General features: G+C 38.7%; 5 protein-coding genes across 7 annotated transcripts; 1 reads left to right on the top strand and 4 right to left on the bottom strand.

The window, feature by feature from the left end:
- Nucleotides 1-65: 65 nt before the first annotated feature.
- On the bottom strand, nucleotides 66-2,147 carry LOC133708784 (eukaryotic translation initiation factor 5A-2-like). Its single transcript, XM_062134311.1, has 5 exons — nucleotides 1,917-2,147; nucleotides 1,064-1,186; nucleotides 906-962; nucleotides 542-616; nucleotides 66-433 (listed from the first exon to the last, which is right to left on the bottom strand). The coding sequence occupies exons 1-5, from the start codon at nucleotides 2,037-2,039 to the stop codon at nucleotides 329-331; spliced, it is 483 nt and encodes a 160-aa protein (XP_061990295.1). The 5' UTR covers nucleotides 2,040-2,147; the 3' UTR covers nucleotides 66-328.
- A 2,443-nt stretch (nucleotides 2,148-4,590) lies between these two features.
- Nucleotides 4,591-8,165, bottom strand: LOC133708792 (probable LRR receptor-like serine/threonine-protein kinase At2g24230). The gene has a single exon (XM_062134321.1). It carries the CDS (start codon nucleotides 7,410-7,412, stop codon nucleotides 4,836-4,838), a length of 2,577 nt encoding a protein of 858 aa, XP_061990305.1. The 5' UTR covers nucleotides 7,413-8,165; the 3' UTR covers nucleotides 4,591-4,835.
- Nucleotides 8,166-10,855: 2,690 nt separating this feature from the next.
- Nucleotides 10,856-16,574, bottom strand: LOC133708797 (ubiquitin carboxyl-terminal hydrolase 23). 2 transcript variants are annotated; one of them, XM_062134336.1, is made up of 11 exons: nucleotides 16,023-16,574; nucleotides 15,704-15,818; nucleotides 15,338-15,448; nucleotides 14,736-14,908; nucleotides 14,253-14,579; nucleotides 13,994-14,122; nucleotides 13,036-13,656; nucleotides 12,807-12,926; nucleotides 12,050-12,737; nucleotides 11,559-11,652; nucleotides 10,856-11,345 (listed from the first exon to the last, which is right to left on the bottom strand). In XM_062134336.1, the coding sequence occupies exons 1-11, from the start codon at nucleotides 16,347-16,349 to the stop codon at nucleotides 11,183-11,185; spliced, it is 2,868 nt and encodes a 955-aa protein (XP_061990320.1). In that variant the 5' UTR covers nucleotides 16,350-16,574; the 3' UTR covers nucleotides 10,856-11,182. The 2 variants fall into 2 exon arrangements, with proteins under 2 accessions (XP_061990320.1, XP_061990317.1); XM_062134333.1 differs by having other exon boundaries at nucleotides 12,807-12,929; nucleotides 16,023-16,573.
- A 2,310-nt stretch (nucleotides 16,575-18,884) lies between these two features.
- Nucleotides 18,885-20,870, top strand: LOC133708804 (BTB/POZ domain-containing protein At2g24240-like). Of its 2 annotated transcripts, none has more exons than XM_062134341.1 (2): nucleotides 18,885-19,142; nucleotides 19,263-20,870. In XM_062134341.1, exon 2 carries the CDS (start codon nucleotides 19,296-19,298, stop codon nucleotides 20,628-20,630), a length of 1,335 nt encoding a protein of 444 aa, XP_061990325.1. In that variant the 5' UTR covers nucleotides 18,885-19,142; nucleotides 19,263-19,295; the 3' UTR covers nucleotides 20,631-20,870. The 2 variants fall into 2 exon arrangements, with proteins under 2 accessions (XP_061990325.1, XP_061990321.1); XM_062134337.1 differs by having other exon boundaries at nucleotides 18,886-19,142; nucleotides 19,229-20,870.
- Nucleotides 20,871-21,653: 783 nt separating this feature from the next.
- LOC133708818 (omega-6 fatty acid desaturase, chloroplastic) lies at nucleotides 21,654-25,395 on the bottom strand. The gene is made up of 10 exons (XM_062134353.1): nucleotides 25,142-25,395; nucleotides 24,999-25,053; nucleotides 24,167-24,402; nucleotides 23,584-23,727; nucleotides 23,295-23,446; nucleotides 23,044-23,166; nucleotides 22,728-22,905; nucleotides 22,473-22,591; nucleotides 22,247-22,361; nucleotides 21,654-22,085 (listed from the first exon to the last, which is right to left on the bottom strand). Exons 1-10 carry the CDS (start codon nucleotides 25,178-25,180, stop codon nucleotides 21,924-21,926), a joined length of 1,323 nt encoding a protein of 440 aa, XP_061990337.1. The 5' UTR covers nucleotides 25,181-25,395; the 3' UTR covers nucleotides 21,654-21,923.
- Nucleotides 25,396-26,710: the final 1,315 nt, after the last annotated feature.

A 26,710-nucleotide genomic window follows, 5' to 3' on the forward strand; every position in this document is an offset into this window, starting at 1 on the left:
CAAGTTCCGAACTAGTAAGATGAGAGAAGATAGGCATTCCATATCATAAACAATGCAACACAATATGAAAACACAGAAATATCTTTCCTTTTGCTGGAAAAAAAAAACATAGTTTTCATAGATCTGCAAGCTCCCTTTGAGAAGGGATCCAGCAGCTTTAAATCTTCTTCACTTCTTATCACTATTACAAACCCCCGCAAACTAAAATACCATTTGAATAAAGGTTCATTGCACAGATATATGGTTTGATAAACCTCCCTGTTAGCAACAGATGAAACAAAAAACACAGGTCTTGCCATCAGAGACAGCTACTGCTAAAGCATCATGTTTAATTCTTGGGACCAATGTCCTTGAGGGCACAGATCTGCTCCTCTCCCATTGCAGACATGACAGTCACCACAAGATCCTTGCCCTCAGCAAATCCATCCTTAAGCTGCAAAAATATATATGAAGGAAAGATTTTAGTCATATAGTACATAAACAGATACAAAGTACATACAATAAAGCAACTCCAATGAATGGAAATTCTCTTAGGACATACCTGAGTGAGCAGAGCATCATCAGTGGGAAGCCTCAGATCATCCTTGGTGTTTCCATTTTCAGTCAAGAGACTCACCTACAAGGCATTGAACTTAGTTAGTTTACATCAAATGGAAGACAGACAACTACAAGAATCATTATTCAATCCATTTCATATGTCAATTTCTGCTTTAGTTGAGTAGAGCTTGCAGAGAAGTGTTGCAAGTAGTTTTAATGAATGTCTGAACAGGACCGAAAATACTATCGGACTTCAAAAGTATTCATCACTGTAAACATAGTCAATGGACAAGTTTATTATTCAAATGTACACACGTTAAACTCATGTATCATCATCATCATCACTACTTCAAAGTTTAAGTACTTACAAAGCCATCTTCAGAGATATCAATCAGCTGGTAGTCAGTACGGTTCACATGAGGAACCTGCAATCGAGAGAATAAATAAATAACTAAAGTATAGCACAAAACAAACTGCATAAACAGAAACATAAATGCACAGAAATCAAATTCAGATAGAAGATTACATCACAATTGTGGGATGAAGGGACAATATCCTCAAGCTTCTTGCCATTGAAGATATCAATTGCAACAAAGTGGCACTTAGCATGACCGTGCTTTCCTGTCTTGGAAGTGGAGACTTCAACAACCTGTTAAGAGCCAGCGAGCAAACATGCAATTAGTTAAGCACCAAATTAGGCTGATAACAAACTAGACACCGCACAACTACAACAAAACAGGCAAACATATTTTTACAATCGTGACTTCAGATATATTGAATAACAAGCAAGCGGAAATGTAATTTTAAAGTACATGTTAACATGAAATACCTACTGTTCCTATCATCCATCACACAGCACACTAAATGTAAGTTAACTAGAGCCATAGACACTCGGTAGTCTATTCTAAACATTAAACGCTTATACAATACAACTCAGATATCAACATCTCAGTTTAATCAGTAAATAGTGAGATTTACAGCACAACAATTCAGATCCATAACGATTCCGAGTCAAACAGTAAAGAAAATCAGTATAATCTAGGTCTAAATCTGTAGCAGACTCTGCTAGGGTTTCATGCCAGCACAGAAAGCTTCCCTAATCACAACTCACTACTCCTTCAACATATAAACCTAAGCAAAATCACATCACAAATCGTTTACGCAACATCAACATCAGCTCTAATCAACCATATCAATTTCTCGAACTCAAAACAGTTAAACGAAGCCGCACCGCAAGCAAAACAAATCAATAAACACAAATCGAAAATCGAAGATCTGAAGCAAAAAACACAAACCAGGCGATTTCTGAAACCCTAGAAACCGATTAACCACAAAAAAAAAAAAAGAAAAAAAAAAAAAAGAAGCGGAGGCAGGCAAACCTTGCAAGGCCTGGCCTTGATGACGATGTAGCCGTTCTTACGGATGGTTCCGGCTTGCTGAGGGTAGGTCTTGGAAGCTCCGGCGTCGGCCTTGGATTCGAACTGGTGCTCCTCGTCAGACATTTGAGGCCGATTGAAGGAGGAGGAGGAGGAGGAGGAGCTTCTCTCTCTGTGGTTTTCGGCTCTGTGAAAATTGAAAGGAGGAGGAGGACGACTTGTGAGAGAGTGACCGCGGCTGGCTCTATATTCCAAGCCCTTGAGGGAGGAGAGAGAGTGCGTGTTAACCCTGGTTAGCTGAGATCGAATCTCCACCGTTGGATCTCTGGTTAGGGTTTAGCTCCCCTTCACTCACTCCCTTTATCTTTGTGAACTTATCCAAAAAGAATTTTGGGGCGAAGGAGGGAATTATCCACCTTCCCTTTTCCATATTTTCTATTAATTTCATTTCTTTCTATTTTCCAAAATAATAATTAGTTATGAAAAAAAAAAACACCAATAATATGGTTCCTTTTTTTTTTTTCTCTTCTTGTTTTGAAAAGACAAATATCAAGGGAACTAGGGAGGTATCATCAAAGGTCCTTGAATGACCTTTTTGAAAACTTTGCAACTGATTGTTCTTCTAAAGTTTAACACTCTCTAAATCAAGTAAATAATACGATCATATAAAAGTTCAAAATAATGTAAATACAATTATTGTTTCAACACGAACACAAATTGAATTGGATTCAATTCGCAATGTTAGCAAACTAACAAGGTTGGCAGCCGCTGACACTCTCTATCTTCTCGATCTCTATAATATGTTCTACACCAGTCAAGAAACAACACTATGATTGTGAATCACTGCAAAATTACCACTAACATAGATAATAAATACTTATTTAGATTGAAAGAATTTGTTCATAATCTAAATTTATTGATATTTGAGAAGAAATTCTTAAATTTCAACTTAATTTTTTTTTTTTAATGAGATTTCAATTTGTTTTTTAAATCTTACTGGAGTTGAATATTATCCTCTTTTCTCTTTTTTTCTTTTTTATTGTTTGATAGCTCAGGTAGCAAAATCTTCATGTTGAAAAATGTTCACACGTGCCCAATTTAAACGGTCCAGGACTCCTCTCTTGGTGTAAAGATGCCATATTGGACTTGGACCGAACCAGAATCCTATGCCCATTGGACCCATCATTTATTCCCCACAACAAAACCACATTCTTGGATTGAAAAATGTGTTTTTTTTTTTTTTCTTCTTCTTCTTCTGTTTTCTGGGAGAGAAATGCTATTTAGATTATAGTCATTCTACGTTTATGAGAAATTGTCAGATTCTAAAATACTTTTCGCCACTTTCATTTGGCCAAAAGAATGTCACTCTCTGGGTACCAATATGCTCAAGTCTGAAGAAGTACCAACAAATTGAACCAAAAATACTATTACGTGAAAAGGACCATATAAAAAGGCATCTAAAAAGAGCAAAATATTGCCTAAATCAATAAAATTTCGAGCTACGGGACCAAAAAAAAAAAAAAAACGATAACGAGAGTTGCTTCAGATTTGACAGAGCTGTGATCATGCAACATGCTCATGCAAGTGTGAAGAAAATGGTGAAAGGAATAAAAAAATAAATAAAATAAAAAAAGGTGACACACTCAGCTGAAGAGGATAATCATTAGCATGGGTTTTGCTTTCTTTGCAAGATGATTAGCAATGGTGGATAAAGCAACTGCATCTGTAGCCATGATCCAAAAGCTAGCTGATCGAAGCAAACCACAACTGTGTACTGTGTCATGGAAAGGTATACTATTGGGAAACAAATTGAGGAAGCACATATTCCATGGAGTTAGATTTTGGAAAACCCATGTCAGTGTGTTTCTCTTTTTAGAATTACCCCAAAAGTATTCTTTGCAAGCTACAGAATGTAGTTCTTAACAACTACCAACCCTAAAAGGCAAGGGAAAAGAAAGACATCATAGCGGGTTTTTGGACCGCTACCTAATTAGGCAGCTGGAATGATCAATTGCTTCATGTGGTACCGACTGTGATAAAGGCCCTCATTAAAATCTTGAGCTACCTTAGTATAGCTCTTCTGCATTTTAACTTTTAAGTATAAAATATCTACCAGAAAATTGTGTATGATGATGTTCATGTCCATGTCCATGTCCATTCAGCTTAGCTATGATGAGAACATTGGGAAGAAGATGCATGCGTTACAGGTTATCATGCATGTCTTCTCTATCTCACTTGTGATGATAAGGTTGGCATGCAAAAATGCATGCTAGCTTCAATTATGCAGGACTCTCTTTCTCTTTTTCTCGATCACTAGCTTTACGTACATTCTTCACAGGAATAACTGGAGTTACAGCAGTCTAAATTCTACAGAGGAGTTTGGTATGGAAGTAAAGTATACTTTTCCTGAACATGGGGTTCTTATATATCTATGTTAATGGACATCCCGTGCTAACAATGTATCTATGCACTTTAAGATATATATATATATAAACAGACAGCCACACATTCTGTGACTGGCCGCTATAGTTAGGTCCCCTACGATTACATGCACATTCATCTTTGCAGTTTGCACAAGTTTCACTCCAAGAATTCATGTATTAACAGACAAGGATATGCATATCAAACTTGGAGATCGAAATGACATTGCCGAGTAAATGAGATTTCAAGAAAGATATAATATAAACCTTGGAGTTCGAAATCAAACTCCGGTGTATTGTAAATTAAGCTTTTAGGCCACCAACAATGGGAAAGCAAAATGAACATGCAACATGATCGAAAGTCCAGACAGAATTATCAAGGCTACTGTACAATTTCCCCATGGCAGCTAAAACAACTCATAACAAAGAAGTACAAGAACAACTAAGAAAAGAAAAGCTAAAGAAAAAAAACTCCCACATTTTCCATTTTCAACTTTGTTCTTCATTGGTTACCTGCTGGTTCAATATCTTTAAGAAGTCCAACTATCTGTTGCATGCTTGGTCGCTTTGAGGGAAGGTCAGCTGTGCACAGATATCCAATCTTGAGTGCCTCCTCCATTTGGTCATCACGTTCTGTATCACGAATTTTCGGATCAATAGCGCTTGACACTTTGTTCTTCCTAACCAATCCTCTGACCCAGCTCACTAGAGTTGCTTCTTTCTCCTCCGGATAATCATCACCAGATGGTTTTTTCCCAGTAATGAGCTCAAAAAGAACAACTCCAAAGCAATATACATCAGATTTTGGTGTTAGAGAATCACATTCTGCCTGAGTAAACTCTGGTGGCACATAGCCAGGAGAGCCGAGAGAGATCTCTTCATCTAAACCACTACCGAAAATCTTAGCCAGTCCAAAATCAGATAACCTTGGCTCCAAGTTATAATCCAGATAAACACTACTAGCCTTGACATCTCTATGAATAATTGGAGGTGAGCAACCATGGTGTAGAAATGCCAATGCTCGGGCAGCACCTAGAGCAATCTTGTGACGGAACCTCCAAGTTGTTAACAACCCTTCAGAACCAACATGTTGAATGCCATTGTTTTCATCTTCTTCCCAAGTATCTGTGCTCCAGTCCTCAGTTGTTTGAACACCAAGCGGCAAGTCATGAAGCAAATTCTGAAGGTTCCCATTCTCCATGTAATCATAGATAGCAATTCTCTGCTCCCCAGCTAAGCAATATCCAGTCAATGGAACAAGATTGGGGTGCTTGATTCGACCAAGATACTCAAACTCCCTTGCAGCTTCCTGGTCTGTCAATGTAGAACCATGCACTAAAACTTTCACTGCTACATGAATTCCACCTGGCAGAAATCCTCTGTAAACAGGCCCAAACTTCCCTTCAGCCAAAAGTGTTCCGCGGTCAAAATTTGAAGTTGCTGACAAGAGGTCTGCGAATGTGAAGTTCAACAATGGCTTCTCGAAAATCACTACAAGGACTGATGTTGCTTGCTTAACATCTGCCACCCAAGTAGTGGAGTCAGTCTGGAAGGAAAAGGGGCCGGATATAGTTTGTTCTTCCTTGTATGAGGTTGGCTTTACTTCCCACATTCTGGTTTTCCTTCTGCAACCAACTGCTAGGAATAGCAAACCAACAAGCAAACACACCATTGAGAGGGCCAAAGCCAATGCAAGCTTTAGTCCCTTGTGGTTATCCTTAGCTGCTTGACTTCTAAGAAGGGCTGGGTTTGCAGCAATGGGGCAGCTGTTTGAAGCACCAAAGAAAGATTTTTGGAGGGTTTCGGTGGAGATTTCAGAAGCACAAAGTGTCAAGTTATTGTAAGAGAAGTTGAACCTCTTCATCCAAGGAAGTTTCTCCAACAGCGAAACCGGGACTTCTCCACTCAAATTGTTGAGTGAAACATCAAGGACTTGGAGACTCTCTAGACTCAGGAATGGAATTTGACCTATCAGATGGTTCTCAGAAAGATCAAGTGTACTCAAGCTACTCAACTGAGAAAGTTCATCAGGAATCTGACCAGTAAGACTAGTTTTCGACAAATTAAGATATTCCAAACTAGGAAACATTTCAACACTAGGGAATGCATGCCTAGTAAATCTATTGTGTGCTAGATTCAGGTGCTTCAGATTTTGGGCTTCAGTTAAATTATGAAAAAGTTCTCCACCAAGTTGATTCTCAGACAGGTCTAAATAAACCAAATGAGACCAATTATAGCTAGCATTGAATTGTACCTGAGAAATGTGACCTTCAAACTGGTTCTTGCTCAGGTCAATCACCTCCAACAGCTCCATTAACACACCCATCACTGAACCCTTGAACAGATTCCCAGAAATGTTAAGACTAGTAATGGATTTCATCTCTGCCAAATCAGAGTCCCTGCCATGAATCTCATTTCCAGCAAGATTCAAACTTTTGAGCTTAGTAAAAGCAGCACCAAAACCATCTGGGAGAGACCCATTCAATCTATTCAAAGAAAGATCAATCTCAACCAAAGATTGGCAACCCACAATTCCTGAAGGAATGCCCATTTCAAACCCATTTTGACTGAGCCTAAGAACTCTGAGACTGGTAAGTGAGCTTATATCTGCAGGAATCTCACCAGAAAAATTGTTACTTGAAATATCAAAGCTTTCAAGTAGGCCAAAGTTGCCAATGTTGTTAGGCAAGGACCCATAAATCTGGTTATGGGAGAGATTAAGGTTCTTGAGTGAGCCTAAGCTCCACAAATCTGATGGCAAACCAGTGATTTTGTTGTTGCTAAGGTCCAAAGATTGAAGCTTTGTTAGCTTCCCAATAGTGGTATCAGGGATAGAACCAGAGAGTTCTAAGCCAGAAGCAACTAAGTGAATGACATATTCATTTTCTGAATCACAGAATACTCCAGACCATGAACAAACAGGAGCAGAGAAGTTGTAAAGTGAAGAAGAAGAAGAAGACAAACCCATCTTTTGCAAGAACTGAGAGACATAAAACCCATCTGTGTTGGGTTGTTGACAAGCAAATGGCTTCAACAACAGTGAAAGAACCAGTAGAGAAGCAAAGAAGTTGAAACCCATTTGGTAAAAATGAACAGAAGTAACAAGTGCGCTAAGGAATATAATGAGTCCAAACCAGCACTGACCTCTTCAACACCTCTCTCACTGTCACAGCTTCACAAGCAGCATTACACTATCATAAATGGTTTTGGGTCCATCTGAAAAACACTCATCTTGGCCTGCAGCTCCATTAAAGATGATTGTTAGGCCAAAACTCTTCTAAAAAACTGTCAATATTAGGTGGAGCAGAACATGCATGTGAGAAATGGGTTCTTGAATTTTCTAGTGTTTTTCAGAGAGAATGTGAGCTCAGCTCAAGTTGAGTGGCCCATGAAATCAAAACAGAAACAAACAACACAAGGGGGAGAAGCTCTTTTTTGTCTCTGCGTAGAATTGGAATATGAGAAGCTCTAGTTTTGTTGCAAGTTTTCTTGAAACACACTACTATGTATCATATCATATGTGTTTTTTATATGAAAACAAGCAGAGTTTTGGTCTGTGAAACTTGCACATAAACAGAGGAGGGAGGGTATAGAGGGAAGGTAAGAAGAGCTAAACAAATAAGCAAGTAAAATGCAGACTGGGGTGGACAGAAGTTGGGCTTCATAAATGAGAACGGTTTAATGGTGGGAGTGTATAGTCTAATCTAGTTTGGTTGGTGACCTTTTGTTGGTGGGAATTCAATGATTCTTCATTGAAGGTTGTCGATCACTGATGTGTGTGTTTTTTTCTCTAATTGGAAGCTTTTTGTGATTGAAATCAACTTGCAACTGGCAATCTTCTGTAGATCTCATATAAGAATTGAATTGCCCAAATAATATTTGTTTAGTTCTATAGTACTGTTCCCACTAGCTACATCCCCAATTGCTACAAAATCAACGAACTTGGAGTAGATAATTCAAGTTTCCCAACTAATTAAAGATCACCCTTTCAAGATTATTTTTCTCAAACTAATATTAAATAACTAAACGATTTTGGTGGTAATAATATTCATTTGGTGACTTAAATGATTAAAGGATGCTCTGCTCAATTAAGTTACTTAAGTGATACCAAAAGTGAATAATTTTAATGATAATGAAGATTCATGCACAATTTTGAAAGAGAGGTTGAATCATAACTAACACATGAATCGCAATTAGAAGCGAACATGATTCAAAAGAACTTCTATCATCATTTTTTTTCTTTGATATAAGTGATAGAAGTATAATGATCCAAACACATTCATGATTCTCTCAGTTTCGATGCTAGTCATAATGAGTTATTCTCTCTAATGTCTAAACCTTTTTCTTTGAATTGCAAGCCATTCTAGCATGTTTGGTGGGAATTTTGTTCACAACAGTAGTGAGGATATTTCAATGGATTAGCTGAAATTGCTTGGTGTGAGGTAGCGTTTTGTTGACTCTAAACATATCAAAAGAAGGCTCTTCCCCACCCATTTTCTAAAAGTAAAGAACTGATATAACCCCTAACCCATGATCACCAATAATTCAATATTAATATATAGTGGGGCAAGATATAGTCCCATAGTCATGGTAAAATCCAAGGGATTAGGAAAGAATAACTATTAGCAGATCAGCATCTGCACCATTCACACACAGAATTGGAATAAGAAAATACATTTTGTCATATCATATACAGCTACATACACAGATAATAGTAATAATACAGTTCAAGTTGGTAAGGCATAATAATGTGAACATGGTATTGATCATTTAGTAAATCTTTGGGCATTTGGGTGGTTTTGTGACTGCATGATGATGAAAGTTTATGGAAAATATGATTAATCTCTGTCATGCTGATTTAGACACTTTCGCTTAAATTAAACTCAAGGCACATGAGGGTTTTGGTAGGTTTAGAGGACCCTGCTTGTCATGGAGAAAGAAAATTTCATTTAGAACAAGTAATATGGTCCTTGCACATGGGCATGTGTCCCTCTGGTCAAAGCCTCATGGCCATAAAATTGACTTTCTGAAAGTGTCTGTGTGTCTTTCCTTGCCATCGCTTCTCTCAGTCTACACCCTACAATCTACACAAAGGGAAGAAGAATCCTCGATCCAGTCTCCTGTGGTAATGATTTGCATTAATTGAAGATAGCGGACTTAGAATGTGAGTGACATTCACGCTTCCTCCTATAAGATTCTGTTAAGAATATGATATTTAGAGACTAATCATGTCAGGAAACTTAATCTTGAGGCAATGTTCAGTGTGTGGCAAATAGTATAGGTATGATTAACAATAGTATAGGTTACAAGTTGCACATATGGGAGAGGCTCATACATTCCCATATGGAACAGGCTTTATAAGATGCCTCAAAAATTGACAGTGGGTGATATCATAATTGATACACTGCACATATCATTCTCATTTCGATCAACTTGCTTTCTTATCGCAGTCATTTATTTTTTGGCACCAGTTGTTGCTGCAGCCATGGCATTTGCAGAATCAGAGGTCACCTTTGGAAGCTGATCAGATTGAATCAGCTCTATTCCCAATCCATTATGAGCTTCAGTTTCATTTACATTTCAATCTCAGTTTCATTTCCTTCTCAATTTCAATTTTGATTATTCACTCTTTCGAGTATTCTGTTGCCTTCTCAATCATGTATTCTGTTTACATGATTAATTTTTGTCATGCTGATTTAGACACTTCGCTTCAATTCAACTCAAGGCACATGAGGGTTTTGGAAGATTTAGAGGACCCTGCTTCTGCTTGTAATGGGGAAAGAAAATTTCATTTAGAACAAGTAATATGGTCTTTGCACATGGGCATGTGTCCCTCTGGTCAAAGCTTCATGGGCATAAAATTGACTTTCTGAAAGTGTTTGTGTGTCTTTTCTTGCCATCACTTCTCTCATTCTACAATCTACAAAGGAAGAAGAATCCTCAATCCAGTCTCCTGTGATAATGATTTACATTAATTGGTGATAGTGGAGTTAGAATGTGAGTGATATTCAAGCTTCCTCCTATAAGATTCTATTAAGGATATGATATTAAAGACTAATCATGCCAGGAAACCTAATCTTGAGGCAATGTTCAGTGCGTGGCAAATAGTATAGGTATGATTAACAATAAACCCTGTTTAGTTGCATATATGGGAGGCTATTACATTCTCATATTGAACAGGCTTTATAAGATGCCTCAGAGATTGAAAGTGGGTGATATCATAATTGATACACTGCACATATCATTCTCAGTTGAACTTGCTTCTTATTGCAGTCATTTATTTTTTGGCACCAGTTGTTGCGGCCATGGCATTTGCAGAATCAGAGGTCACCTTTGGAAGCTGATTAGATTGAATCAGCTCCATTCCCAATCCATTATCAGCTTCAGTTTCATTTACATTTCAATCTCAGTTTAATTTCCTTTTCAATTTCAATTTCAACTATTCACGCTTTCGATCGTTCTATTTGCTGCAATAAAACTAATCAGTCACAAATTTGCTGCAATTCTTTTCTACACAAGATAAAACATTGAAACATCTTGCTCAACTCAGAAAATGGGCAAGTTTCACACTTTATTGAATTATTTGAACCCAAGTTTCATACTTTTACGCTAAATAGTTAGAAATGCTCCCTAATCATAGATTCATAGATGAACATTAAAAATAAAAATAAATTTATCTCTGAAACACAATATAGTTCAGCTGAAGCAATATCTCTGCACGAGAAATGCTCCCACAGGAACAAGATACACAGTCCCCGGCTCAGCAAACCCAAAAATGTCAAGAACCCTAGTGCTCTCCCCGTCGTACAATTTGTCTCAACTGCTACAGAAAACAAGACAGCAGACCCTTCATAATATCCTGACCGGTCGATTTACAGGATCAAACCTTTGTATCCTTGGTTGCTTCAATTGTGCTTTCTTGTTTGCAAGTATTTGGAAAGGATTTGGCCCACCAGGGGTGAGTTTTGCTTGCCTTACCTTCTTTCTCTTTCCCCGATCATATTCTTCATCCCTGCAAGCATTGGAAAACCCAGCTTGTGAAAAATGATGTAATAATACATTAGTACTAGCAGAATGTACTGTTGTCATTGCTATAGTTTCAGTCCCTCAAGCTCAATAGATTGAGCAATCAAACCTAGTCATCAAAATATTACCAAATTTTCAAGTTTAAGATGCTCTACACATAGTAGTGTAAACCAAAAACCAAGGGCACATTCCAACTCACCAATCATCTCCTACATAACCGATGGTGATACTCTGTGCATGGCTTGATTCTACAACATGAGACTGAGGCAATTCTATTCCATCCCAAGGTGCAACTGCAATGAACAAATTACAAAAGCATTACAAAACATTCAGTATATGGATCAATCAGTTAGTTGGTACTTCTTGACCATCTATGAAAGGCAATAAAGTAACCAAGAAGTTGGAAGGTACAAGGTTGATCCAGCATCCAATCTTGACATTCACAACAAGTGAAAAATTCAAAACTACTGATAAAACTAGTCATGAACATGTCAAACATCAAACTTCCTATTTAAGCTTTTAATCACATGTTTGAGTATAACTTTTGAAAGTTGAAACAAGGTAACCAATGACTCCACCAAAATCAATGCAATATACTCATGCAGGCATGAATCAAATGCATGCAAAAGCCAGTAACGATCATCATAGCATTATAGTCACATAACATATAGTTACTAGATATCTACTCACCAATTGTCTCCGCTGGACCTTGAGTCAGCACACGCTTCCATCCATTTTGCATTGCATCTCTTTTACAATTGTGTGGAGTATCAGTTCCTCTCGACTCCCTTTTGTTTTCCAATGTAACAGAGGAAGAGCCAAAACCATTTTGTTGTTGTTTATCACTTGCAAGCACTGTTCCATTCTGAATGAGGCTCTCTCTAAACTCTACATCTTTAATATCCATCGAAGAATCACCATGGGGATTCAGTGAGCACTTATTAGAAGTTCCATCTTCATCCGTTTTCAAGCCAGATTTGTTTCTCTTTCTCTTCGAACAGACAGAAACCAAGGAATCTGTCTGGGTTTTCTCAGATGTAGATGGTCCTTGATCAGATGAAGAACAATAATTTTCTACCAAGTATTTCTTACTATGGCTCTTACAATCTGAAGTTGGGTGTTTACTCCTTTTGTGCTTCTTCTTCTTCTGCACACGTAAGACTGCCCTCGAAAGCAAGGATGGCCGGAAAAGCATGCCTACCACCTTACACTTTATGTGCTTCTTTTTCAATCCTTTAGGGTGCTTGCGGTCAGGAGCTTCCAAATCTAATGATCTATTTGTCACAACTGATGAGCCAGACAATTTTGCAGAATCAGAAACTACCACTGTCTGGCCACAATCACTAGCCTTCTCACGTTCATTGGTAAAACTTCCGGCCTAGAAAAGAAAAGGAGTCAAATCATGAAAGCATAACTAACACAAAGCTATAGATATACAAACGAATACCTGACTGATTCTAGAGCTTGGTGGATCAGATGGTTTTTCAGGATTCAGCTTCTCCAATGTTAAACCATTAGGAATTCTGGATGAAGCCACACTCAAATTCCCAGCACCGGAAGCATGATTCTTCTAAATGTATAAACAGGTAATAAGTGAAGCACAATACAAGGCAAAAGCTTAAGTAAATAAACCTACAGATACCAATGTACATGGAAGGTAAGTAGCAGCCACTTACATTCTGAGGGATCTCATCTTGAACAGGCTTAGATGCCTTTAAGATTTCAGGGTCCTTCACAGTAGGTGATATCATAATTGAAACCCTATCATTATCATTTGAACTTGCTTTCTCATTGCAGTCATTTAGTTTGGCACCAGTTGTTGAAGCCACAGCACTTGCAGAATCAGAAGCGCCAGTTTTGCGGCTTGGAAGCAGAGTAGATGGTGGCATATTTTCTCCTAATCCTCCCAATGAGCCCTCTGATAATGACACTTTCGAAGACGATTCTGAAATGGCTTCCTTCTTACGCACCATATTTTGTCCCACTATGTGGCCATTATTTTGATTAACTGATGCTTCCTTCAAATGGGACACCCTTGGGACAATAGCTGATGCATCTTTTTGCGCAACAGTAGAGGCTAGATCATTTGATCTGCCCGCCACTGCAATTTTTCGAATAGGTTCTTTCGACAAATGGTCGTCAGTAGGAGTAATTTTATTTACAGTACCATTAGGTTTGAAATACTCCTTTTGAGCAACATCAACAGGCTTCCTTGGAATAATATTTCTTCTATCACGTACATAGAACAACATGTAAGCCTTTTGCTGCAAAACAGTCATCTCACGAACTTGCCTTACCTGTTACATCATAATTGCATAAGCTTGTAGGAAACCTTTATTTTATCTTTTTCCTCAAGGAAATATAAGATCCTGCATTTACCAATGATCTCTCCCTAAATTAGGGTATTCAATATTAAGTGAGCTACTCAAACATAAGAATGAAATATCCTTTCAGAGTTATGACAAGCTCTCGAGTTTGATACAGCATATACAACTAAACTGAAGCGCTAATTGTGTGTGTGAGTACTTACATTTGAGTAGCTCACTTAATTTAATACCATATCTAACATCAATCAGAAAGGGAGAGCATATGCAAGAATAGTACAGACAATCGGATCTGAGATTATAAACTTACATTGTTGTCATCCAGAGAGTGCCATATGCCAGTTGATGTTCGAACAAAGCAATAATAATGGCCAGAATAGGTGCTAGCCCCACAATGAACTAGAACCCCATAAAGAGTATATTTCAAATCTCCTTCCGGCTAAGTAGAACAGAAAAGTGGATGGAATTAGAACCGTGCTGTGATAAGTATTGCATAAATAGGCCTGTATAAAGTGTAATTAAAGAATTAGAAAGAAACCACGCTTGCATATCTGGTAAAGTGTACTTACACATGCTCCACTGACAAAAGGTCTCAAGTCCAACGTAGGACCAAACTGAACTTCTTTGTTAATTTTTTGTCCAGGGTCATATGCACGAAACCGCTTTAAATGGATGGACAGAACACTAGGCGGCTTGTGAATGGTCATCTGTTTCATAGCTCGAACTTTCTGATTGCATCTTTGGCACTGATATTGCCTTTCCCCACCATCCAACTGTTCTTCAGCAGTAAAGTTCACAAGTGCTTTATTCAAAGAGTTTGCCTTGGCTATTTCAAGACTTAAATCTAAGAATGGATCTAACTTGTCAGAGCAATAGGAGCACTGCAAACATTTGACCTGAAGAAATAACATGCATAGAAATTACAAAAGTCAGTACGAATTTCAGATAATTCATTATTTATAAAACTGTCATGGCCTACAGTATCTTCAAAGATATAAAGTTGACACATTACGATCCATACCCAAAAAAGAGAAGTCAAAACAAAAAATTACCCGACTTCGAAGGCGACCACCAAAGATCTTGTGTACCAAACTCTTCTCATAGGCACTAGGAGATTCACTTGGCACTCCAGATGGTAAACAACATTTATGCATGGATTCCAGCAAGTTTACCATGTATTCATGTGCATCTTCCTGTCTGGACTTCCTAAAGTTCCGCGATATGCCTAATCATTGTTGTCAATAATTCCAACATCCAAAGTATGAATCAGGAAACTAAACCAACTATAACACTTCACAACTAAGCATTGATCTCAACCCTATTAAGACATAAACTGGACGATTTGCATATGGGACAATACATTGTACTTCTTTCTGAAAGCTCCTAGACTTATTTACAAAAATAAAAATAACGAGAAACTGAAAAGAAATTTTTTTTTTTTTTTAAATTATAAAAAAAAAAAAAAAAGCAACCAGCTTTGAAGAAGGAATGAGGAATTGTCCCTATCATATAGCTTATGTAATTAGTCATCTGAGATGGTTTTTCTGGTACTTCATTTACAAGCGCAGACTTAACTATAAACTATTCTTTTCTGATCAAGCACGAGACTTGTTTATGTGCAACCAAATACAAGTAAATCAAGTTTCAAGCATACGTTGTAGATTGAAGACAAGAGCCTTTGGCAAAATGCTCTTGGTTGATTGTAGAGCAAGACTGACGTGTTCTTGGATGGCACATAAAGCACAAAACCCATTTTTTATATGACCTGCACAAACAAACCAATCAAATTAGCTATGCATTGAATTCGACATTCTTCATACATGCACATGACACCAGTCCCCCTCCCCCCATGGTATAAAGAGACAAAGCATATGTTATACATTATTAATTTTCCGAGCATGAGACTAAATAACTCCACAACCCTCTTTATAATGACTTGTACTTAAAACTACAGACAAATCTCCAAAACCAAGCACATTAAGAAACAAATATGCATACAAGAGTCCTGCCGAGTACTCACAAGAATTCCGATGCCTGCCACTTTGCAGGTATGCAGCTAAAGGCTCAGTATATGTCAGGCACTGCAACACTGAATTGAGATAACAAGTATTCCCCATATTTATCAAACCAGCACCCTGAAAAATTTTCGAACCATTCTTCCTCTCAATCATTGCATTATTCATTACCCGAAAAGCTTGAAATCAACCAAAAAATAAAGTCCAGAACTTGAAAAACTGTAGAACATGGAAAATTCCCAATCCAAAACTGAAAGCAATGACTAAATTTAAGCTAAAAGATTAAACCTTTAAAATCAAAAACACAGTCAAAGTACTACTCACAATTCTCCGAAATGTGATGGGAAAGCTGAGCTCCGGATCCCACCCGTTTTCCAAAAACTCCGACCCGTCACTCTTCTTCGCTCCGGAACCCGAACCCGACTGACCCTGACCTCCAGGGGGGCCGGGTTTACGCGAATCCGAGCTGCCACCGCTCCCCGGATTAAGCGTCTCGGGCCGGAAGTCACTGCCGTCATTGTTAAAGCCCTTGAATGGCTTCCGCGCCAGATGAAACTCGATCCTCGGAAACGGCGAGGCCTCCTCCGCCGACTTGAGCTGCGGATCCGAACTCTGACCCGATCGGATTGCCGGATTGAACACGTCGGCCATTTTCGCCCCCGGAAAAATTGGAGCTTTAGCTGAGAAAGGTGAGGTTTTTATGTGAATTGGGGATTAGGGTTTGGATGCATGAATCGAAAGTGTGAAGCTTTGTTAGGGTTTGGAGAGCTGGGTGAGGCTTCTGGGGCGAGAGGAGAAGGAGAAGGAGGCAGTATTAAACCCTACAGAGTGGAGCTCTAAGATTTTTGGAAGAGGTGGGAGTACACCGACTACGGTGAGGGCGATTGCAGGGGAGTGTGGCCACTTGTCTTGACGAGGGACACTTGGAATGTGGTTGGGCCTTTGTTTCAAAAGATTCAGGATCAACTCGCCTTCTTCTTTTTCTTTCTTTCTTTCTTTTTGTCTTCCATTATCCAAATGAGAAGATTTTATTGGTAAACATGGAAAAGTGCAAAAGATAGAGGGATGTGACCTCGTTAAAACTTTGTTTGGTTACTATGACTAATGTGCAATTTGAAGGGTCGAACCAAATCAATACTCGTATCAAGTATTACATATACAATGTGCACTACCAGGTTTCTAAATGCAACTTATAATATGTATATTGGCCATTCATTATAGTACTCACCATTTCCCTCAACGAATATGATTGACAGTATCAAATATTCGGTAGTTAATGTTATCTCTGATATATTGAGAGACACAACAACCATATTGATGACACATATGTATGACCTTTAAATGAAAAAGCTCTTTTAGCATCACAATTATGACACGCATCGACGTTGTATACAACAGCTTGATGATGACTTACGATGATCCTTCATAAAAAGCATAACAAGCATTTTGATATTTAATAAGAGGTAATTTTAACTTGCAGTATAAGTCATAACGGCTGGTAACATATAAAAACTCCTTTTAGTGTGCAATTAGTTGCTTCGGACGGATTTCGACCTCTAAAATTTTTTTGATAATTTTATAGAAGTGTTGAACTAGGAGTTCATAAAATGTTAGCCAATTTTTTCTTTTTCTTTTTTTATGATAGAAACAAAAACACACACAAAATGTTAGCCAACTGGTGGACCGTATGTTGGTAGAGAATTTAATGTGGGTTTACTTCATTGGAAAAAGAAAAACATATGTGGGCTTTTTCACAAAAAAAAAAAAAAACATATGTGGGCTTATCTTAAAGGCCTACACTAAGCTTGGGCCAAGCCACGACTCTGAGTTTAGGACCATTGGACTAATTCCCCAAGCCGAGCCCAATCCTTTCCATTGCAACTAATATTTGGTACAAGCTTGGGCTAATGAGAAAGTTACTTCTACCAGACCATGGGCTAGTAAATTCTTCAGAACTTTGAACTGAAGCAAATGACATCAATCCCTTAAAATCCAAGAAAACCCAACTTAAAGTCGGGATATTTCCCAAAAGCCTAATCATAAGTTCATAACAATCCACTCTACCTCTTCATGTAAGTCTTATCAACCAGATCAATCAGAAAATGGCAACACAAACGTGGAGTAGAAGTTTACCTTTGTGGATCATACCCTTTAGAGGGTTGTTACAACGTACAAAGATAGTCAATAATGCACCCCAAACTAAGCTTGTTGTTAATATCATAGATATTATAATCAAGTATTTTATTAGAACCAAGGTGTAAATTGTGATGATGTGCCGTCTATGACCCGCAATCCCCATTTGAAGAGTTAAAATTATGTAAGATGGCCCTCAAACTTAATATTACATTATAATAAGATTTCATTATAATAAGGTGATACGAACAATGGGTTTAGGAGCTACTAACAATGTGATCAGTTCGTTGGTTAAGTAGTTGCTATATGGGGATGGTTCGCTCTAATCTAGTCATATTGCACTTTTTTTTTTTAATCAAAAAAGAACTTTCATTACAAATTGTTGAAGATTACATCCAAATGGTCTCATTTGGCCTCATGCTTATTTCCAAAACCTGATTTCATCTGCATTTAAAGTTTCTTTTTGCGAAGCAGTGAGCTACCTTGTTGCAACTTCTCGAGATCTTAGTCCAACTGATTTCCTCGAGAGCTTACTTGAAGCTCATCAAAGTTGGTTCTTTCCATGTTAAAATAGAGAAGTTGGACGACTATTAAATGACTAAAGTCCTGATTTCATTTAAATAGTTTGTAAATGATTTCGTTTCAGGTATTTTATTTCAATTTAATTCTATCACAAATCACATAGATAAAAACAAAAGGAAATTAAAACCATCCAATTACATCACCTATAAATGAAATTAAATATGATGGAAACGGACAGGATAAGGAAGGCAATAAGTGCCATGATTGGAAGATCAAAACCAACGTGAGCTACTGCTTCTCTGCTCTTGAGATTTCTGCGTCACTCAGTCATTTTCCCATTCGAAGCTTCAAACAGAACATTTGAAAACCACACCCCACAAGACACGCTTTCTCCTTGGGTTACAGCTGACTTAATCAGAGACATTCAATTGTATATTGACTATTCATCGACGGCTGAGATCCCAGCAACATCAAAGCTCCCTTAGACCCCACCACAGACTCTTTTGGTGTTGGTGGGCTTATAAGCAGCAAAATTTAGAGGCAAAGTAATAAAGAGCGAGGAAAGAAAAAAAAGAGTCAATTTTTGAAATCCAACCGCTCCAATTGTTCAACTCCTTAACCAAATTCCGCAAACTTAAAAACCCATCTCTCACAACTTGTTCTCTTCAATTCCCAGATCTTCATTTCTGTGAATTCGATCAAATTCTCCGATCATCTTGATCATATTGACGACCTGGTTTCCCATGGTGTTCTGTTTCATCATATGTCAAATGTCACTTTGATTAGCAGGTACTAAACTTCCCACAATTGTTTGGCCTCTTTCTCTTCAATTTTAAACAACCCTTTCATCAAAGTTTCAAATTTTATTGTTCCAGGATCATGTATTGATTCCCCTGCCTCATTTTCCAGCTCAAAGTCTATCTGGGTTTGTCAAATTCAATCATGGGATACCGGAAAGACCGCGTGAGATTCAATGTTGGAGGCAGAATCTTTGAAACGACCGCCACCACTCTCGCCAATGCCGGCCGGAATTCCCTGTTCGGCGCCATGTTCGACGACAGCTGGAATCTCCAACAACTCGATAACAACAATTCCAACGACTACTTCATCGACCGCAACCCCGATTGCTTTGCGGTCCTCCTCGATCTTCTACGAACTAATGAACTCTGCGTCCCTACAAATATGTCCGAAAAGCTCCTCTATAGAGAGGCCGTGTATTACGGGCTCCTGGACCACGTCCGGTCCGCCAAATGGGGACCGTTCGATGGCAACAGGCTCTGGCTTTCGAGGACCGTCGCCGGGCAAGCTCCCGGCGACGGGACCGCCATCCGGGCCGGCCCGGATGGCGGTTGCTGTGTGGCTCATGGTTGTATGGTGCATGTGTACGATTGGATGCTGGACGAGCACCCTACTATTAATCTTGACTATCAAAGAGTCAATGACGTTGGATGGCTTGATTCTGAGAACATAGTGGTGAGTGTTTGTGAGAGGTTGGGCCGCGGCGACGGCGGAATGGGGCTGTTCAGCTCGTCCAGCGGTGAACTAAGGGACAAGTTTCAGGTGAGTCACGAGAATCAAGTGAAGAGCTTCACTGCTGGAGCCTTGAGTTTCAGCTCAGATTACAAGATATTTTCCAGCTGTAAAGGGAGGAGCAACGAGTATGGGATTGGAGTTTGGGACCAAATCACTGGGAAGCAGACCGATTTCTTCTACGAGCCGCTGGGGTGGTCTCTTGGTGATGCAGACAAGCTGCAATGGTTGAATGGGAGTAACTGTTTGCTGGTGGCGACTTTGTTTCCAAGGAAGGACAACTGTTACATTAGTTTGTTGGATTTTCGGGAGAAGAAGATGGTGTGGTCTTGGTCCGATATGGGAGCTCCGATAATGGTGGATGAGAAGAGAGTTCGGGATGCGATAGCGATGGAAGAGAGTAACTCGATCTGTGTTGTGAATGAATATGAGGATTTGGGGTTTATTGATATAAGAAACTCTGGGGGAAGTGTTAGGTGGAGCTCAAGGAGTAAGCTTATGAAGGGAAAAATGCCTGATGAGCCTTGCTACCCTAAACTTGCATTACACGAAGGGCAGCTGTTTTCGTCCATGAATGATTCCATTTCAGTGTTCTGTGGACCAGAATGGGTTTTGACATCAAGGCTTAGGCGAAGCCATGGAGGTTCGATTTGTGATTTCTCAATTGGTGGGGATCGGCTTTTCGCTCTTCATAGCGAGGAGAATGTGTTTGATATATGGGAGACTCCACCTGCGCCGATTATATAAACTTATAGTTTGGTTTGTTCTGAAGATTGTGTTTTTCTTTTTATTTCTGACGTACACAATACATAGTTTTCCCAGTACTGTTTAGAATATAGGAGATGTTGAAGCAATAGTAGGTTTAGTTAACTCAGAGAATGCTTCAAAGTTCTGATGGTGTATAGGGTTTGCTGAATACAGAGTATGGAAGTGTTTGCTTTAACTACTAAAGCTTAAAGATATAGATAGAAATGAAATTTGATTGCTTATCTAGAACTATGTTTATCTTCCACTCTTTCGATTTCACTTTTGGGCAGAACCTCTCTTTCTTTCTTTTCTTTCCCTCTTTTGCATGTGAGCAGTTGCAACTGCTATGATAGATATACATATGAACTGCAGAGCTTTGCATAAAGCTATTGGGTGCAGCCTTAGTTTCAGGTACTTTGATTATCAATGGTACTTTGAATCTATGACAACCACAATAACAAACAACCATGGCCCCTTTCACACTTTATGAACCTCTGACCACTTCCTCTGCTTCTGTTTATGTTTATACTTAAATAATTGCTTACCAAACACGACTTCTTCTGTTGCTGTTCCATCCTCCAACATTCAAGTATATTAATCTATACAGCTATGGAGTTTTAATTTTTAATGCATGAAGTAGGAGGAAATCCCACTTCATTTTTTGAAACCCTGAATGAAGATATAGAATACTAAACTCAATTTGACTTTCTTGTTGGGTGAGCCTGTGTTAGTATTCTATGGAGAAAAATAGAGGATAAATAACCAACCTGAGTAGCTAACATGACCTTGTAGTTTAAGATCTTTTTAAATTTTACAGACTGTTAATCTCAAGCTTTAGTGTCAGTAACAGGCATTATTATTTTTTGTGAGAAATCATTGTCAGCCATTTATAATAAAGATCAACACTGGTTCCAACCAACATTACCCTGATCCCCATCTAGTAATTCATGAACTCAGTGGGTTCTGACCCACTTTGTCAATTTCATTGCAAACAAGCACCAAAAAGAAAAGAGAAAAAAAGAATAAACAAATCAAAGTCTAGAGGATTACTATTCCATGACAAAAATGAGAGGACAGATCATCTCTGTTCAAGGCTATTCTGTGCCGTTCCAGGAAATTTCCTTCAATTGATTTGCTCTAAATTTATAATCAGAAACTTCTGAAAGGGACAGATAAAATTAAGCAAGAACAAGTAAGAAATGGCTTAAGCATACCTAATTTGACCCAAAAAGATTAGGGTGAAAGAGAGGAGACCAAAAAAGGCTGAGACGCCCCACAAGGCTCTCAAGTTGATCAAGCATAATCAGGCATCACTTTTTTGAGGAATGCAATCGGAAGAGAGTCTTCGGGGGCAAGTTCGTCAAATGGAACATAGTTCTCCTCCTTGTTGTAAACATGGCACACTGTCATTATCGTCTTCATCAAGCGCCAATTCCATGTAGCCTCGTTCAGATACTGTAAATGACAGAGGCAAAAGAAAGTTGAGAGAAAAGAACACCTCTTTTTTTAATGTCTTTGTGACCTTTTTGACCTTTACTCTTTCAACAGTTGTATTTATACTAAGGGCCTGTTTATGCTTTCAAATCCTGAACTAAAGAGAATGAAGTTCAATTTACCTTTCCCCAGTTTTCTTGGATAGACTTATGAGCTGCTCGTAAGTTATAGCTTGGAATCCTTGGAGATATATGATGGGGTATATGGACATTGATATCATGGCAGAGGATCTCGATCCTGTTGAGAAAACAAAGGAATGAAATCAGAATGTTAATATGTTGTCTCCATATCAGATTATAAATCCAGATAGAATAAGGAAGATAACCAGAGCACAGAACAATACAGTACCATGAGGGGTAGTCACAATGAACTGTTCCGTTAATCTGAGCCTGAGCAGCATTCCACTCATCCGCAGATTTGAAAGGTATATGAGGGGCCGTATGATGAACCATTGTGAATGTACTCATCTACAATTCAAAGAAAAATAAACAGTAACTGAGCAAGCTCCGTATTTCTAAAATTCCCAAAAGCAATTCAATCATGTTCAACAATACATCATAAGTAACCCAAATAAAGCACTGGAGACCAGGGAGTAGTATTTACCCAAAAGTGGTAGCCCAACCATGGCATCAACCAAAACTTTACCCATCCCATGATCCCCGTCTTGTACACAATTAGAGGCCATCCAATCCCCATAAACGCAAAAACACAAGCCAAACTTATAGCAGCCCTTTTAACTTCACTTGTTCTGAACTTCTTCAAATTGAAGTGGACGAGCCACCTATTAGGATGCTAAATAATGTTTAGACATGTCTATTGTGTATTTACAGATTAAAAATCACTAAAGATCAACCTTCCTGAAATAATATCCAAAAAAGAGACATAGACAATGTATGATTCTTCTTTTACAGTTACATACCAGTGAGCTATTGACATCCAAGGACGCAATGGGCCATATCCATAAATAATTGCCTTTCGCAACAAAGGGGATGAATCAAACTCTTCTTTCGGAATAGGCTGCCAAGCTGTATCTTCAACCAACCTAAAGAGATGAGGTGGAAAGGAAAGTTCAAGAGGTTTACAGTGAAAGACAGTAGAAAGTCTATATGAGAAATATGTTCTTATATGAGAAACTAAAATTAATGCATTTATTGGGGAAATCACACATACATGTTCGTTTTTGCATGATGCCTATCATGCTTAAACCTCCATGGTTCGTATGGATATATCAATGGCAAAAAGGCCAGCGTCCCAACAATGTCTTCCACTAATTTGTTTCTTGAGAATGATTTGTGTGCACAATCATGGCCTATAACAAAAAACTTTATAATCGGGAAGGGAAGGAAGGAAAAAAGAAAAAGAAGGAATTAGTTGTCTTAGATACACTGTTGTAATTACAAAATAAAAAGGATACCAGAGTAAAATCAATATAGAATGAAGAGATGTGTTTTGAACAAACCCCAGTAACTGCAGTCCCTGTCCATGCCCACGCAACAGGGAGAAGATACCATGGGGCTTTTGAAATCAAAAAGAGCCCAATTGCATAGGAAGTGGCAGATATTAAAACTGACTTCCATGCTTTCAAATCATCAATCTCAAACACCTTACAAGAAAAAGAAATAGTCATGGTCAGCGCAAGGCTTGTGGAAGCAACGCAAAGCCACCAATTACTAGCACTTACACAAAAAGAAAATGCTGATTTACATTGTACCTTCCCTTGATACTACGAAAAGAGATGTTATTTGCAATGAAAAAACAGGGAGAAACAATGAAGCATCATCTGATGCCGCCATGCAGCCTTCCCCATGATTATAAATGTATAGTTTAATCAGTACCAACAGTCACGAGAAAAGACTTCCAACTTTCTCAAATGAAAAATTAACTCCTAAATGTACTCCTAAATGAAAAATTAACTCCTAAATGTACTCGTTTGACCAGACTAGCCACTCACCCCGATCAGTGGCTGAATCCTAACCCGATGCATCAAGAAGCAAAACAAATAAGTTACATTACTGATGCGGCTCTGAAATGAAATATAATACCTTTTTTGGAAGGGAATCAATGACATCCTTTAGCGTAACATTGTCCGGGAGTGGTTCTCCAATTTGTTTGAAACCATAACTTTCAGATAATTGTTTTCTGTACTCAGCACTGTCTGGTGAAGATGGTGCAACTGGAATGGCAATTGCTTGTACAAAGGTCCTCCGATTTCTAGGAGAACACTGTTGATGTTTGATACCCTTTTGGAGATGGTTGTCCCATTTCAAATAGCAGATTCCTGTTCATCACAATAAGCATCATCAGGTGGCAACAATATTGAAAATATGTCACAAGCAATGACACCATCTAAAGTCTAATACAAGCAGCAAGTGCCAATACTTCAAGGCTTATGAGCAATGTTAAATATACTTTCTGATTCTTTCAGTCTGTATCTGATGTACACAAAGGATCGTGTCTAACTCGGTATAATGAGGAGAAAAGGCTGAAGAATTAAGGACAGTCATTCATTTCCTTATCGCAAATGGGATCCTAATAATGTGAATATGATTTTCTACCCAGGTTGAGAATGTTGGTCGGTTGCTTAATGTTTAGAGAATGGCATTTTGAGCTAGAAATTTCTTTGAGTATAAGTAGATACCGGTTTTTGGACAACTCCATGAACAAAAATATTGACTGCCAATACACTTGAAAAAAAAGTGTGTAATCCCTTATATAATCCGATTTCATATTGGAAAATCAGTGAAATACAATTGCTCATTACTCTAAAAAATGCACCCAAATCCCAGTTTCGCTACAAACCACATAAACACAAAAAAGAAATCAAATTTATCAAGAAACTGAGGAACCCATGAAGCTAAAACGAGAGTGGCAGACCTGAAGAAAAATGGGCTCCAACTCTCTGGCTTCGAATTGGCTTATGATAGGGGCCCTGAAACTCAAAACCAAAAACAGAATAAAAGAACTCATAGGCAAATGGGCATGAGAGAGAATAACAAACAGAATTGAGCTCAGCTCACCTTGGAAAGTAACATAGAATCTGCAAGTCTGCAAGACATTATGAGCAGAGATTGCAGTTCACAAGGACCCCCACTTATTAAAGCTTTGAACTTTGAGTGTTGGAGTAGAGTTTGAGATTGAATGAATGTGAAAAAAACAGAGCTTTCTTGGTTAAAAAGGACCACTACCGATTTCGGCTGCCCAATTCTATCTTTGTCACCCTGACCCTTTGCCTCACTGGATAGTGTGGCTAGATTTTCCCGACTCTCCACAACCGCTTGTTATGTTCAGTCGTGTAATATCGTCAACACCAAAGTTATGAAAAATCTATATGGTTTATGGAGAATGAAAAAAAAAAAAAAAAGGTAAGTAGGTTGTTTCATGTTGGAGGTGAAGAATTCGTGTAATGCATTTGTAATATGAATTGCGTGAATCTTTGACCAGAAATAAAAAAACATTTGCGTGATTGAATTTGGGAGATCAAGCTAGACCAATTTACATCATGTCTAGCGTTCGAATCTCAACTCCCATTAGTTTGTGGCTAATAGATTTGATGGGTTTTCAAATTCATGCACCTAAAAGCATAGAATTAGTCTCAGAGGCGGAACCATGACTTAAACCTTGGGGGAGTCGAGATAGAAGTATAAATTATTAGAAAGAAGTTTAATCTCTAATGGCTCTGCTACGGTTGCGCTTCCGCCGCTCTTGGCCTCTCCTCCATCATCGATGGAGACCTATTCCAATCTCAACTTCATCAGACTCACACTCAATGACTGTTGCCGTCTACTCCAAGAGGCCAAGGCTAGGCTTTTTACCTACCATGACCTCCTTCTCTCAGTCTCAATCTGATGTTGGAGCCCCAATGCGTGTATTGCTGGGGAATGCGAATCGATCTATGCAGTTCTGGACCGAGACGTCAAGGCGACGTAAGTGTTCTTACCTTAATCGAGCCCGTCTGAAATCGTCGCTGACGAATAGAGGTTTGGGCTTGATGGAGGCTTTGCAGGTGAGGGGCTTCGCTTGGACACTACCGGTGGTGAAGCAAGAAGAGGCACACCCTCGATCTGTACCTTTGGCGATGAGTGGCTGTGCGTACCACCGGACTGGTGCTGCGGTGACGTTGATCATACCAGAGAATAGAGTCTCCTCGATAGTGGTGCCCAAATCAAGTTGGGTGCTCGAAATGGATTGGGTACCTAACACATTTTTTTGGACTTGGGCCCAAGTTTGGATCAGGCTAATGAGCTTTGGCTCGCTAGGATTTCGGACTGCCAAAGAAGTCATGAGTCTGCTGTTTTTAGGAAAACCTCTTAGCCCTCGCTTGAAGGGCAAGGAGAAAATGTAGTTTTTTATTTTCTACGCCTATATACTATGCTTTGAGTTGTTTCATAGTTATAGGCTTGCTTTAAATAAGTGAGCGATAAGTTCAAATATAGTTGGTCTATCCTATGTACCACTATGACTCCTCCACGAAGCCTTATTCTGGTCATTGTTATGTGTCAGCGGGTGGGTATGTAATGCATTCTGAGCATGGGCTATTATCAATTAAATTTCATTAGTAAAAAAAAAAAGAGTATAAATTATTATAA

The sequence above is a fragment of the Rosa rugosa genome, chromosome 1, assembly GCF_958449725.1.
Source record: "Rosa rugosa chromosome 1, drRosRugo1.1, whole genome shotgun sequence".
NCBI lineage: Eukaryota > Viridiplantae > Streptophyta > Magnoliopsida > Rosales > Rosaceae > Rosa > Rosa rugosa.

Bases quoted from the DNA above. Each gene is read 5' to 3' on its own strand.
- LOC133708784 (XM_062134311.1), bottom strand. From the start codon at position 2,039: ATGTCTGACGAGGAGCACCAGTTCGAATCCAAGGCCGACGCCGGAGCT. The intron at 1,187-1,916 runs GTTTGCCTGCCT...GGCTCTTAACAG, and splicing joins TCAAGGCCAGGCCTTGCAAG to GTTGTTGAAGTCTCCACTTC. The intron at 617-905 runs GTAAGTACTTAA...AATGCCTTGTAG, and splicing joins ATATCTCTGAAGATGGCTTT to GTGAGTCTCTTGACTGAAAA.
- LOC133708797 (XM_062134333.1), bottom strand. From the start codon at position 16,349: ATGGCCGACGTGTTCAATCCGGCAATCCGATCGGGTCAGAGTTCGGAT. The intron at 14,123-14,252 runs GTAAGTACACTT...TGTTCTACTTAG, and splicing joins CTTTTGTCAGTGGAGCATGT to CCGGAAGGAGATTTGAAATA. The intron at 12,738-12,806 runs GTATTCGTTTGT...TTTCTTTTCTAG, and splicing joins CAAGCTCTAGAATCAGTCAG to GCCGGAAGTTTTACCAATGA.
- LOC133708804 (XM_062134341.1), top strand. From the start codon at position 19,296: ATGGGATACCGGAAAGACCGCGTGAGATTCAATGTTGGAGGCAGAATC.
- LOC133708792 (XM_062134321.1), bottom strand. From the start codon at position 7,412: ATGGGTTTCAACTTCTTTGCTTCTCTACTGGTTCTTTCACTGTTGTTG.
- LOC133708818 (XM_062134353.1), bottom strand. From the start codon at position 25,180: ATGTCTTGCAGACTTGCAGATTCTATGTTACTTTCCAAG. The intron at 23,447-23,583 runs GTTTGTTCAAAA...CCGATTATAAAG, and splicing joins CAGGGACTGCAGTTACTGGG to TTTTTTGTTATAGGCCATGA. The intron at 23,167-23,294 runs GTATGTGTGATT...TCATCTCTTTAG, and splicing joins CATCATGCAAAAACGAACAT to GTTGGTTGAAGATACAGCTT.